This window comes from Anabrus simplex, chromosome 1, assembly GCF_040414725.1.
Source record: "Anabrus simplex isolate iqAnaSimp1 chromosome 1, ASM4041472v1, whole genome shotgun sequence".
Taxonomy (NCBI): Eukaryota; Metazoa; Arthropoda; class Insecta; order Orthoptera; family Tettigoniidae; genus Anabrus; species Anabrus simplex.
Genome location: NC_090265.1, coordinates 141,714,519 through 141,728,913, shown reverse-complemented (window position 1 = coordinate 141,728,913; position 14,395 = coordinate 141,714,519). Strand labels below are relative to the sequence as shown.

Genomic DNA, 14,395 nt, shown 5'->3' with positions numbered 1-14,395 from the left:
AATTAAAGTTGTTTTTGTTTCATTTTTCACTTTATTTATCATTCTATTAATAAATCTTTTGGAATATTCAGTGCTACGAGCAATTTGATGGATTATATTTATCTCTCTATTATAATTCTTCTTAAACATAGGTATGTTCATTGCTCTCTTAATTAAACTGTAAAATGTTGCCTTTTTATGTTGACCTGGATGATTGAAGTCGTTTCTGATAATAGTATCTGTTTGAGTAGCTTGACTGAAAATTTGAAAATTGAAATGACCAGAATTTCTAGTAATTGTTAAATCTAAATAATTTAAAGTCCTATCACTTTCAGATTCCATCGTAAAATGCACTTGTTTATCCAAAGTATCGATAATAACAATCAGTGAACAAAAGGTTAAACCTGATGTTATATTAGAGTAACCAGCATGTGCAAATAGGATACGGAAGTGGTCAGGTGGTGCTGTTGTCAATGTGTAGTGTGCATTTGACGGGCATCCATGTGGGAGTGTTGTTGCTGTATGGCGTTGAAGTAAAGAGTGTCGATTTCACTGCTCTAAAGCTTGTTTTCAAAAGGTGATCGATGTTCTTGGATTAAAATCGAGGTTGGCCATGGCAAAAGTGCGTCAGAATATTATCGAGGATTACATGAAGCCTGTGGCAAAAGTGCATTACTGTATAAGACGGTTGCACGATGAGTCAAAGCATTTCGTGTGGGTCGGAATGAGACTGCAGATTTGCAACCCACAGGTCGGCCGTCCATTTCTCAAGATCAGATTGACATCGTGAATGGTCTCATTTCCGTGCCTCTAATTGAAATCCATAAAAGAATGAAAGCTGTGTACAATGATGATTGTGTTGACATCAGTAATGTACGATGTTGGGATGTTCGTGCTCATAATGAAGGAAACAATGGTGCAAACCTCAACTTGTGTGACATAGCTCAGAGTGGACGACCGCGTACAGTAAGCGACAAGACTCGTCTTAATTGGGTTGTTGCCCTCTTCAGAGAAAGTTTTCGGATAACACAGAGACAGCTCTCGGGTAAGTGTGGCATATCACGAGAGCATGTACAGGCCATCCTTGCAGAACTGGGGTACAGAAAACTGTGTGCACGGTGGGTGCCTCGAATGCTCATTCTTGATATGAAACATCTGGATATCTGACATATGGGCATCGGTGATCCTTTGCGGCAGAACTCCATTGATGCCCTCTTGGATTCGGGGACATAATGCTGAGCCCAGCTTTCATCACCTGTCACAACGTTGGATACTAAATTCTCCACATGCATAACCTGCCCCGAGTAGTTTTTCCCCACTTTGTGATATTTAAATATTTCCTTCATAAATGTGTACACAATTAGTTTAATCTAATACGATAGTAATTATTATTCCTCAATAATGGGATAATAACATCGTGTACATTATTTACATTGTTATGAATCCAAATGGGTTACTAACATTATTGACATTGTTCTGAATCCAGATGTTTATAGGTTTTGTAGATTGTCATCTGTGTGATATAGGCGGAAACAAGGTGTTACACACAAAGCTTTTTCACAGTCAGGACACCAGTATGGTGTTTCCTTCTTCTTTGCTTGGCACCAACACACAACACACCTTCGAAGAGGTTTTTTCCTTGATGCTGTGCTGGGAATATCTTTCGGGAAGCAGCGACTGAGGAGACGAGATGGCTTTGGTGATTTAGAAGTTCGACCCATTGTGGCTGCACCACCCCTTCAGACGATGACAATATCTCACCAAATGTCAATTGGAAATCGAGTCTCTGAAGTTTCGTGCCTTGTTTCTTGTAGAGGACGTAGGCATTTAGGCAAACCATATCAATCAAATATCGGAACATCTTTTGGTAATACTTCTTGAGATGTTCCCGAGCACTTTTATAGCTGTGAAGTTGACTGTCATTCTTATCCACCTCTCCCATATTTTTATTATAGTGCAGGCCTACCACTGGTTTCTCAATAACTCCTTTTCTCGAGTTCATCGTCTCCATGGAATCATCATGGAAAGTGCTTACAAGAGTGATATCACGCTTATCTTTCCACTTCATTATCATCTGTTTCTTTCGATAACCTGAAACTCTTTCGCCCTTCTGTAATGTTGCCTTCTTCACAAAGTCTGGAAACTCCTTTCTATTAGCCCTCATGGTCCCTACAACATCAGTTTTCCTTTCACAAAGCTTATACACCAATGTCGGGCTAGTATACCAGTTATCAAGGGACAAACAATATCCCTTGTCTAGTAAGTCAAGAAGTTCAAGAACTATTCTTTCAGTTGTACTCTCTCCTGGATGGTTCTGATCATATAGAGTATCCTTACCAATATACACAGGAAATTTCCAAACATATCCAGAACTACACTCACACAATTTGTAGAGTTTCATGCCAAATCTGCTGCATTTTGAGGGTATGAACTGTACCCAGCTTAGTCATCCTCTCCAGAGGAGAACGGATTCATCAGCACAAACATTTTGTTCAGGAGTATATAGAGAGGAAAATTTGTGTAGGAGATGGTCGAGGATTGGCTGTATTTTGTACAGTTTCCTGTTGTGGATCTGAGGATCAAACTTGGTATTATCTCCAAAGTGAAGGAATTTCAAAAGCAGGTGGAATCTTTTTTTGGACATAATTTTGGAGAAAGGGGGTAGCTATACTGTCACATTTTGTGAAGTAGAGACCTTTTTCTGGTTTATTAATGACACCCTGTAGAAGGAGAAGTCCAAGGAGAGTTTTTATTTCAGCAGCATTTGTGTCTTTCCAGCTTCTCACTCGGGGTCGTGGTTTTAGGTTAGGGTTAGCAGCTAGAAATTGGTTAGCATATAAGTTAGTCTGTTCAGCTGATAACTGGAATATATCATCACCTATGAACGCGCTGAAGTATTCTGTGACATTGTGCACATCACTAAAGTCTATATTTATCTTATTTACACCTGTAAAATCAAACCTTGGTCTTGGGGCACCATTCGCAATGAAGTGAGCCGGCTGAGTTACATTTTGAACGTCGCCCGCGTCACTTGGTTCGTCTGGAACAGCTTCACTTTCAGGATCACTTTCACTGTCCTCTTCATCAGTATGAATCCACTCATCATCATCAGATTAAGAAGATACCTCATCATCACTATCCGCTTCTAAAACTGTCGAAATGCCTGCACATTCAAGCCGATCTACTTTACATTTGGAAGCCATGCTTCGCGACATAAATGACTGCGGGGGAACTTCGTGCAAGGCGCCAAAACAAATACAATTCACGAAGCTGTGACAGCTCTAAAAAACAATACACAGCATGATTTCATGGAAAACATATCAACTAATGCAAGAGATACCATGGCAATGCCAAATGCCTTTACCCTCAAGATAAATACATGATAAATTTTATGATCGACTAATGCCATCATACCCACTGTGGAAGCCCAGCGCGAAAACGTCTAAAGACGTCATACCCATTGAAGGGGTTAAGGAACCCATCACCCTCATGCTCAAAATGCAAAAGCAATTGTTGACATATTATGTATATTTATTACTTTCTGTGTGAGGGAATCCAATTCTTGAGCTACTTCAGTTGCTGAGATACTGATTCTTTCCTACACCTTTGTTTCAGATGTAAATACTTAACTCTCATTAAATTGAAGCACCAGGTGAGTTGGCTGTGCGGTTAGGGGCGCGTGGCTGTGAGCTTGCATCCGAGAGATAGTGGGTTCGAATCCCACTGTCAGCAGACCTGAAGATGGTTTTCCGTGGTTTCCCATTTTCATACCAGGCAAATGCTGGGGCTGTACCTTAATTAAGGCCACAGCCACTTCCTTCCAACTCCTAGGTCTTTCCTATCACATCGTCACCATAAGACCTATCTGTGTCCGTACGACGTAAAGCCACTAGCAAAATAAATTGAAGCCAAAGATATGATTTTGGATTCTTTGAATTGTAAAATGTTGGACATCTGCCCAGAGACAAAAAACAAGACTTCAGTCCATGATACATTTCAGTTACTGTCGTAACAGCTGGTAACAGAGACAGACCTCTTGTTTTAACAGGTCCCACCACCTGCTTATACAGGGCATTCTTTTATCTGTGTAGGGGATTGTCAGTCAACCAGTCGCCTGCGCTGTGGGCCTGTCTTCTGCCTAGCATTTTGCCGTAATGTGGCTAGCGCTCGTCCGGCACAGAGTTATAGAGTACTTTCGCACAAGATTTCATGTACTTTATGAAGGTATTATGTACATGCACGCACTCACGTAATGAAAATGGCATTGGAACAACACAGTGAGCACTAAACAAGTGAACACATGATTAAACTAAACCTTATGGTGATAAAGCTCTCAGAAGGTTGCAAAGGAGGGGAACTTGTAGCCCTGAGAAGCGCTTTACGACATAGTGCTTGGCGGGAAACAAGCTCACAGCGCTGGCGACCAGGTGAGTGACAGTCTCCTGCATAGATAAAAGAATGTCCTGTATTTAGTAGCAACAAAATCACAAAACACGTTCAGTTCATCAACTCTTAAAGTATAAATATGTAGCCTAAATATTGAGAAATTTTATTTACTATCATTTCAATGTGAATTGGCAGAATATTTTCACTCATCTGTGCCTCATGGTGAGCAATATGAGCTGTACAACAAATGCCCTGAATATAATAATATACAGTATTGCGCACAATGAGCAAGGTCCTGAAATATTGATTATTTCATCATTAATAGATTTACATCTTTGCCTGCACATAAGTAGATGGTACTGGTTGCACATTTTTTCACGTAATTCACACACATGATATTCACTGGGCTTTGTTTTGCAGATCTTGAAGTGGTAGCCAGGCCCATTACTACCCGCCTCAGTATGAAGCCTTCTTCAGTCCACTCCTGTTCAATCATAGTGCCCGTTGCATAGAATTCTTCCCATATTTCCTCTTTCTTCCAAATCCTTTTCTCTAACACTATAGTTCTCTGTGGCTGACAATAACCATTCTGTTTTGAGATCTGTTAGAAAGAAAGTCATCTCCCAAGTACTCAAACCAGTCTTAATGGTGTATATTTTGATAGCATCCGGGAAATAGTGGGTTTGAACCCTACTGTTGGCAACCTTGAAGATGGTTTTCCGTGGTTTCCCATTTTCACACCAGACAAATGCTGGGGCTGTACCTTAATTAAGGCCACGGCCGCTTCCTTCCCATTCCTAGGCCTTTCCTACTCCATCGTGTGGAAAAAAAAATTTTGATAGCCTTAGGGCCCTTTTTAAAAATCTTGCTTTGATGGATTCTAAATTTTGTAGCTGGGTCCATGGCAGGCTCCAAGTAGCCTGCGCAATGGTCTCCACTATATCCACTAGCCATACGTCTTGGTAAGTGTGCTAGTAACCAGCTGATGAGCCCAAATTAGCACACTGGGGCAAAACACTGGCAACCAAGAATGAGTTAGCTGGAAATTTTATAATAAAGGACCATTTATATTGGAATTACATGTACCTATTCACCAAATTTTGACCTAAGATAGTTTCAGGGCTCTAGCCAGTGATATATCTGTTAGGCATTTGATCTCATGTATGACATACATTACCTCCCCTTTCCTTTATATATATTTGCAAATGCTCTTCCTGTTAACTGTGTAGTTACCCCTCAGTATCTGAATGAATTTGTCATTTTTAAGGTCTGCCCATTGCAGATCACCTTCTGTCAGTTCACCCCCTCCCCAACACACCATCAGTATTTTTTTCCCCCTTGTTTATCTGCATTTCATTTCTAACCCCTCCCCCTCACTCTCTCTCTTAGTGCATCCACTGCCTTGTGCATGTTTGAAAGGTCTTTTGAGGCTAGAACTAATTGTCTGCATGGACATACATTCTAATTTAGGCACTTTTCTTATTGCCTCCACTACATCATACATGAGTTTGTTGAAGAGGAGAGGGTCCATAGGATATCTCTGGTGCAGTCCATTCATTTGACTAATCCATCTTGATCTGCCCACATTGTCCTCAATTTGGAGATAACCATCTTTACTCGTGTATTAGACCCCCCTTTTTTCTTCCACTTTTACTGCTTTAAAGAAAGTAAGGGGTGGGTCCAATATGTGATAACCTCAAATTTTATGCAGTAAACTCATGACTCCTTGTCTATAAAGAGCTATAAATTATACATGTAAACATTCTACACTATTCTTTAACAAACTTATGAATGTATTTGAGTCATACTGGCTATTTTTGTTGGAAGGAAGTATTTCAGAATGTAAAAAGACAATAAATGGTGAACACAACTTTTAGGCCCACATTCCAAGTAAATATAGTCAGTTTTAGTTACTCATATTATGTCATTCGTTTCATCTCATTAATACCTCTGATGGGCCGATGACCTTCGATGTTAGGCCTCTTTAAACAACAAGCATCATCATCATCAATACCTCTGATGAGGTTGATGTCAGGAAGGGCATACGGTCGTAAAAACTCGCTACGAAGATTCATTTTATTTCATACTCAACCCATAGAGAAAAGGGATAAGGGTATCATGCAATATTGATACAAAAGAACTTAATGGCCAGTCATTTGTCTCTGTCAGTTGAGCAGTAGGCCTATCACATAGTAAACCTTTGTAAACCTGATCACTGTTTTCATTTGAATTATCATCTTGTGCCGCCAACGTCCCTGCTACCGGCATGTCGTCATTCCAAATGACGTCATCTTCACTGCCATCTCATCAGCCATGCACTGCCATCGAGAGCATTCAAGATCCCGTCTTTTTGAAACTTTCAAAACTAGTTTCCTTCTCAACTGTAGAGTCTTAAACAGTAAGAATCTATTCCCAAATGGTTTCTGGAGATGGTCTCTGGTATTTCCAGTTGGTGTATGTGTAGCAGAAGCCACTCCTGAATAAAGCCGTGGTGTAGAAAGCGTGCCAAACCACCAGCTGAAAACTAGTGTATGTTAAGAGTTGTACTTCTGAATGTAATACATAGTGCATACCTGCCAAGTATTCCGGTTTTTCCGTAAAATGCACGGCTGCACTTGTTTTCGCTTTCTGCGGTCAAATCGGATTTGTTTGACTTTCGATAGTAGCTGGTAATACGAGATGCAGTGTTTGAAATTCAACCGGTAAATATATCAGTTATCGATTATCACTTTGCCTTTGTCACCTGTTCGACTTCAACTGCTACTTTATTCACTGAGATGTTCCCAAACAAGTAGCAGGCTGTGATTTTGAAGAAAAGAAATCAGTGAATATTAGCAGTCTGTGAATTTATATACAACAACTTTAGTAACTGTGTCATGCTTTGTAGCAGCTGTAAGGCTTTGTTTGTGTGTGGGTGTGAGTAATATTGGTGGTAGTTCTGAAACTCGTGGAATTGTGTGGTGAATTTGTAAGTGATTTACTATTTTTAGTGGTGTGTTCGTAATGACAATGAGTTCAACTAAGAAACAATTATATCAGTCTTTTAGGAAGGCATATTCTGCTGAATTTCCTTGTCTTATACGATCACGGAAAGGCAAAACATTCGCATTCTGTTCCATGTGCTCGTGTGATACAAACGTTTCTCACAGAGAAGGAACAGAATTAGTAAATCACATTAAATCTGTTAAACACGTCTCCAATACAAAATTTAAGGATGACAGTCAGAAAATTAATTCGTTTTTGCCTCTTCTGGAGCCGACCTGGATATAGTAAGAGCGGAATGCTTGTTCATTTAATTTTTAATTAAACATAATATCCCGTTAGCTGCTGCCGATCATGCAGGTGCTCTGTTTAGGAAAATGTTTCCAGGTTCAGAAATTGCAAAAAAATATGGCTGTGGTCATACGAAAACCACACACATTTTGAAAGAAATGGCTCCAGATTCAAAAAGTGAACTTGTTGGTTACAGGCAACGTGAACCATTTTTTTTAAGCTGTAGATGGAAGCAATAAAATATTAATGCTAAGCTTTACCCTATTGTCATCACCTGTTATATGGCAAAGCAGGAAAAGAGTTAGTTCAGTGTTGTCTGTCCCAGCCTTGGTGGGTGATTCAGCGGGATGTAATATTGGTAATTTGGTAATTTCACAGTTAGTGTGTTACAAAATACCAATTCAAAATTGTGTAGCGTTCTGTACCGACAATCAATGCTCCAGTCACGATTGGGAAGAAGAATGGAGTTATTGCTGTTTTAAGGGAAGTACATCTGTCTTCGTACTGGATTGCTCATGCCATTTGATTAACTTAGCTGCTGAGAAAGGTGCAAGCAGTTTTCCTGTTAAAGTTGATGAACTATTAGTCGACATTTTCTGTTATTTAGAAAAGAGTTGTAAGATGAAGGAATGCCTCAAGAAATTCCAAGGGCTTCACAACAAGGAAGCGAAGGAGATACTGAAACATATTTGTACAAGATGGCTATCATTAAGGAGATGTCTGCAGAGGCTGTTAGAGTAATGAGATCCACTACTTGGTTTCCTTCATTGTGCATCAGCTACTCGCTTAACATCATTTACGATCCCAAAAGCCAAGCCTGGTAGTTCCAGCACTGTTCGTGTACTGTGTGAACTGCCCAGTGTAAGTGAAAACATATGAGCACTCATCAAGATGTAACTTTGTGTAAGTATTTAATTTCAGGGATGTTTTTTTGCTAGTGGCTTTACGTCACACCGACACAGATAGGTCTTATGACGATGATAGGATAGGCCTAGGGGTTGGAAGGAAGTGGCCGTGGCCTTAATTAAGGTACAGCCCCAGCATTTGCCTGGTGTGAAAGTGGGAAACCACGGAAAACCATCTTCAGGGCTGCCGACAGTGGGATTCGAACCCACTATCTCCCGGATGCAAGCTCACAGCCGCCTCTAACTCGCCCGGTAGGGGTGATCATAACGTGTATTTGACTTGTATTAGTATTGTTTGTAATCTCCCCCTTGCCGTCCTTTTTCACTATGTCTCAAGACTTTGCGATGCATGTGCGTGCTGTTAAAATTTCTCCGCTTTACAATCTTCTGGATTTCTCTTTTTGAAATTTGGCAGGTATAATAGTGATTGGAAGCATTCTGTGGATAACTGTGGCTGTTCAAAGCCAGGTCCTTATTTTTAAGTATATTTCATGCTTGTTCTCTACATTTATCACATAAGGATTTACCTACAACAGCTGTAAATGAGAGAAGAGAGATCGCATTGTTTAGGTTAGGTATGCTATCAAGTGCCCGGATAATGCCGGAAGTTCCACGACAGAAAGAATAAAAATAAATAACGTGAAAGTTTGCCACATTTACGGATATCTACAGGTGTAGCGGTAATGCGTTTTATATAATAATGTTTAATTTCGTACGATCGTTGTCTCCATTTTTTTTACTAACGTATATTATGTTTTGTTTGCCGTCTCCAAAAATCGTTAAAAGTAAGTGGGGACGTAAAGTCCATATTATTATTATTTGTTAGGTACGTTGGTAAGTAAAATAATTATGATGATTGGATTATTTTTATCACGTTTTAAGCCTACTTCTCTCCAAAAAATAAATATATTGGCATGAGTTAAGAAATATTAAACAATCGTTTTGTTAATGATCTCGCCTGCTGTATTAATAGCAACAAGCTTGAATATTTCTTAACTAAAGTAAACTTGTTTCCTCATCCCGAGGTGTGCAGCTCTTTTTAGTCACGCCCCCAATGGAGTTGCATGTACGATTTTTACTGCATATCAACCTTCCTGCCATTTGTAAATCTCTGGCAGTACGGTACCTGTGGTACCGGGAATCAAACTCGGGGTCCCGAGAATGGCAGCTAATTGTGCTGACCATTACGCTGACGGACATTCTTAACTACAAAACACAGACATATAGCATGACTGATGTGTGCTTGCAATGCGCGGGTCGGACACAAAACTATTCACCTATTTGTGCGACGTCATCAGAGCTGCAGTAAGTCTACACCGCAGAGGCGGACATTTCTTAACTACGAAACAGAGATGAACCACAAAACTTCAACACAGACAACACTATTCACAAATTTATGTGATGTCGTCAGAGCTGTAGTAAGCCATGTACCCGCTTCAAAGTGGAATTGTTGTTATTCTCTGACGAATTACGTTGGGGGATCTTGTATGCAAGATTTATTCGTTTCATTTTCGTCTCGAAAAGCGAGGGGGTGTAATAAACGAGTAAATACAGAATTTTCTGCCATGATATTGACAACCAGTCTAGTGGGCATGGATTTCCTTACCATGGACTCTAGCTTATGAATCGACTTTTGCCTGTTTACTATTTATTTTAGAGAAGTCCACAAATGCTATGTACAGTTTTCCATGTTGTGTAGATGTATGTTATTGGATTTTCCATCACTGTCTTGGTGGATTTCTTCAATCTGAAACCAAACATCTCTTCCTCCATCAGTTTTTCAAGGTACTGTATGCCTTCCTCCTTTGCTTTATCACGTTCTTATAACTGGTTCTATCCCTATGATATTTTCCAAGTCTATGTTGTTCCTTGATTCCTTCACACAGTGAAGACTGGTTAGAGTTCTCTTCCTTTTCTCATGGCACTCTTTATCAACTATCTTTTCCCTTTATCAATACCAAGAGAGGGAAAAGATACATTTTGTCACTGCTCCCTTTATCCATCTGTTGATGTGCTCTGTCACTTTGTACAGTTCCTTGAACTGTATGGTTTTCACCTCACTTGGTTTGAAAGCCCTGAATATTCGTTTTCAAGAAATTGTCCCATTTTGAAAAAACTTTTTTTTTTTTTTTTCCAGCCCTTTTACATCCACCAAGTTAGTATTACATTTCTCTGTACAAAATGCTATTACCTTGTCAGTTAAATTATGTTTCTCCAAAGTATTTAAAATATGACTGGCCAAAATCTATAACACTGCATTGAACACATTTATTACAGATGAAATATCTTGAAAGCACTGGCACTAATTTCAGACTCTTGTGATTTGAAGTGTCAACCAACACAGGCACATATTTTGCATCTTTCAGTTCTGAATGAATTTCATGCTCTGTTAAAAGTGAAAAGAACATTCATTCACTTGTATAGATCACACTTTGTCCATGAACAGGAGAACTATTGTACTATATTGTACTCAATTTATTCCCTTATTGTATTATAGGGAGAACAGTAATAGACAATCTTATCCAAGCATATGAAAGCTGGGACACACTCCATCCATGATTGATAAGAAGTCAAGATTATGGTGAACCAAAATTTCTGGATAAATAGCACAGGAGAATTATTGTTATAAACATTTGTGCAGATTTTTACTTATGTATTGTAGTTTGTAAAGAGAATACCCTAAAATTCTATAAACAATGATTCAAATTATGCTGGTTCTACAGTATTTGACAAAGCATTATAGAAAACTGAATATGTACTTTGGTAATTTAGATTATCTCATTGGGACTAATTTTGTAAGGAGTGCAATTTTTAATTTGTTTAATATTCTTGTAGCATCACTTTTATACATAATATAATTATGTTTTTCAAGTGTGATGCTATGAGTATTGACATACTCTGAAAAAACTTTGGTTTTCTTTCAGGTTGCTCCAGAGATCAAAGTAATCAGCAATCTGCCAGCAATTAGCATGGAAGAAGTTGCTCCAGTAGCTGCAAGTGATGCAAACCTTTTAGCACCTGAAGAAGTGAAAGGTAAATATGCTTGGCTCTTCCAAGCAAGCACTTTTTTTTTTTTTGGTGTCGCACCAACACAGATAGGTCTTATGGCGACGATGGGATAGGAACAACCAAGGAATGGGAAGGAAGCGGCCGTGGCCTTAATTAAGGTACAGCCCCAGCATTTGCCTGGTGTGAAAATGGGAAACCACGGAAAACAACCTTCAGGGCTGCCGGCAGTGTGGTTCTAACGCACTCTCCCTCGGATGCAAGCTCACAGCCGCGCGCCCCTAACCGCACGGACAACTCGCCCAGTCGTTAAGATATTATGCTAAAATTACTGTTACTATAGCGCAAAGGTTTTACACTATTTACTCATTGTGTTATCTAGTTAGCTTAAGGGAAGATCAGTATAGATTAATGCATTCTTATGGTAAATACAATAGCCTTTCACACTTCCATGGTTTTCAGGTAACTTCCACATTGATTCCGCTGATTTACGAGGAGTAAGCCAGCCCTCAGTATGTAGAATAATCAGAAGAATATTGAATCTGACTGCCGGAAAGAGACCACAGTTTGTTTCGTTCCCAAATGAATCTGAATGTCAAAATAATGTGCGACGTGTGTATGAAAGATCCCGATTCCCTGGAGTGGTTGCAGCTATTGATTGCACCCATGTACCAATAATAAGTCCATATGGCAACCATGCTGAGGTTTTCCGTAATAGGAAAGGAATTTTTTAGTTTCAATTTTCAGGGCATAGTCAACCACGAGATGAAGTGTATTGATTTCGTTTTCAGCTGTATCTTTCTTCTCTTTCACTAGTTCTAGTAACACCTCCCTTTCATAGTTATTGAAGGCTGGCAATTTTTTCTTTCCATCCATCGTCGAGAAATAAAAATTAACTGTATTAACTATATTGGATTGAGTTCAGAGTTAAGTGCGATCTACAACGCAGGAGACAGCTGAATTTCTTCTTCTTCTAATTATTTATTAAGAAAAAACATTGAGTGATGGGAGATGCTACACTGCTCTTCCATTGTTTTCATTGCCAACTTCATATCTAATTCTTCACATCATAACTTACCAAAGTCTACTTATACTAGAGTCTACTTTGTAAAAGTTGCGTCTATGAAACAGACTTCCACGAAACTCAACTAAGCGAACTTACGTAAGTCGAAGTCAAAGTCTCGTTCATGAATATGACCCTAAGAGAATCACAGAAAGATCCTACAAACACGTGTGATTGAAAAGGGAACAATTAAAGGTACAACAATAAGCGCTACAAGAGCGGGAAAACATTATTGGCTCACATCCAGCGATGTGTTCTCCAGGTTGCGCGGGAAAAACCAATTGAGGCTAGTGCAATAAACAATCAACAACACTTCATTGTTTACTCGCAAAGCAACGCCAATAGCATACCCCATCTAAAAACAATGGTTGAAGTGCTTCACTTCGATTAAGTAGATTTTATTTATTTACTTGTGTCAGAAGCATACTTAATCATACAGTTGAAAATAAAGTAGTAACTAAACTATTTACAAAAATTAACAGACAAAAGAAAATAGACCAAATTTACTATACATCTAGATGGTGTTTTGCCAAAACTGAGCCACACCTAGGGCGTTGTCTTCAGCAAGCATTAAATCTTGCTGTGAGCATGAAAATGGGCAGAGAGGACATTGATACATATGGCTCATTGTTTGTTCTTCACCACAGTTGCACTTGCTGTCCTCTGATATGAAGCCCCATAACTTAAGTGAGTACTTAGCCCTGCCGACACCAGTTCTTAATCGGTTAAGGGACCTCCAAACACTCCAGTCTACATTGTAGCCAGCCGGAAGTTGTTCACGCGGCTCCATCCATTCTTATTGCTTAGATTTCCACAAGGAAAGTCTTGCCTTGTCTGGTGGTCCTTTCAAGGGCTTTGATGTCTGGAGGAAACTTTTCCTGGATTTCAGCCTAGATTGAGATTGTTGGTGACCAAACAGCGGGTGAGCTTCAATGTTCTCAACCTTCAGTTGTTCTTGATCAGCAGCGACTTCTCGACGAATACTTGGAGGTGCAATGCCAGCAAGACAGTATAGCTTCTCAACAGGAATAAGTTTCAGGCATCCTGTGATTAATCTACAAGCTTCATTTAGGGCAGGGTCCACAGTCTTGGCGTGGGATGATCTATACCACACAGGGGATGCATATTCGGCAGCAGAGTAACACAGAGCCAATGCAGTGGTTCTAAACTTGTGGCTGTGCACCCCAGTTTGTACCTCTCAGCTTCCTCAGGATGTTGTTTCTGGCACTGACTTTGTGTTTGATGTTGGAACAGTGTTTTCTGAAAGTGAGGGAGCGGTCCAGCGTTACCCCTAGGTTCTTTGGGGTGAAAGAATGTTCCAAGGGGGTTCCATTCCAGGAGACATGTAGTTTCCTTGATGCCTCTCTGTTCTTGAGGTGGAAAGCACAAAGCAGAGATTTTGATGGATTTGGCTTTAGGTGGTTAGCCTTGTAATATGTGCCTAATTCCTTCAGAGCACTATCAAGAGTGAGTTCTACGTCTTGAAATGTTGCACTCTGGCAGGCTAGTGCAAGGTCGTCTGCATATAAGAAACTTCTTGTTTTGTTTGGGAGTGGTTGGTCATTGGTATAAATATTAAATAGCAATGGAGCCAGTACACTTCCTTGGGGCAATCCATTTTTCTGTGATCTCCATCTGCTTCTTTGTCCTTGAAAGTCAACACAAAACCTGCAGTTCTGCAACAAGGTTGACATCAATCTGGTAAGTTTTGAATCTTTCGCGAGTGTAAAGATCTTATGAAGCAGTATACGGTGGTTCACTGTATCATATGCAGCACTGAGGT

General features: G+C 39.7%; 1 protein-coding gene across 1 annotated transcript in view; it reads left to right on the top strand.

Annotated features, from left to right (window-relative positions):
- LOC136863104 (U3 small nucleolar ribonucleoprotein protein MPP10) overlaps nucleotides 1-14,395 on the top strand; it is a 128,001-nt gene that overhangs the window by 67,499 nt on the left and 46,107 nt on the right. Inside the window, exon 8 of the mRNA XM_067139447.2 lies at nucleotides 11,468-11,576. Within this exon, the coding sequence (XP_066995548.2) occupies nucleotides 11,468-11,576 (109 nt within the window). The remainder of the gene's footprint in view (nucleotides 1-11,467; nucleotides 11,577-14,395) is intronic.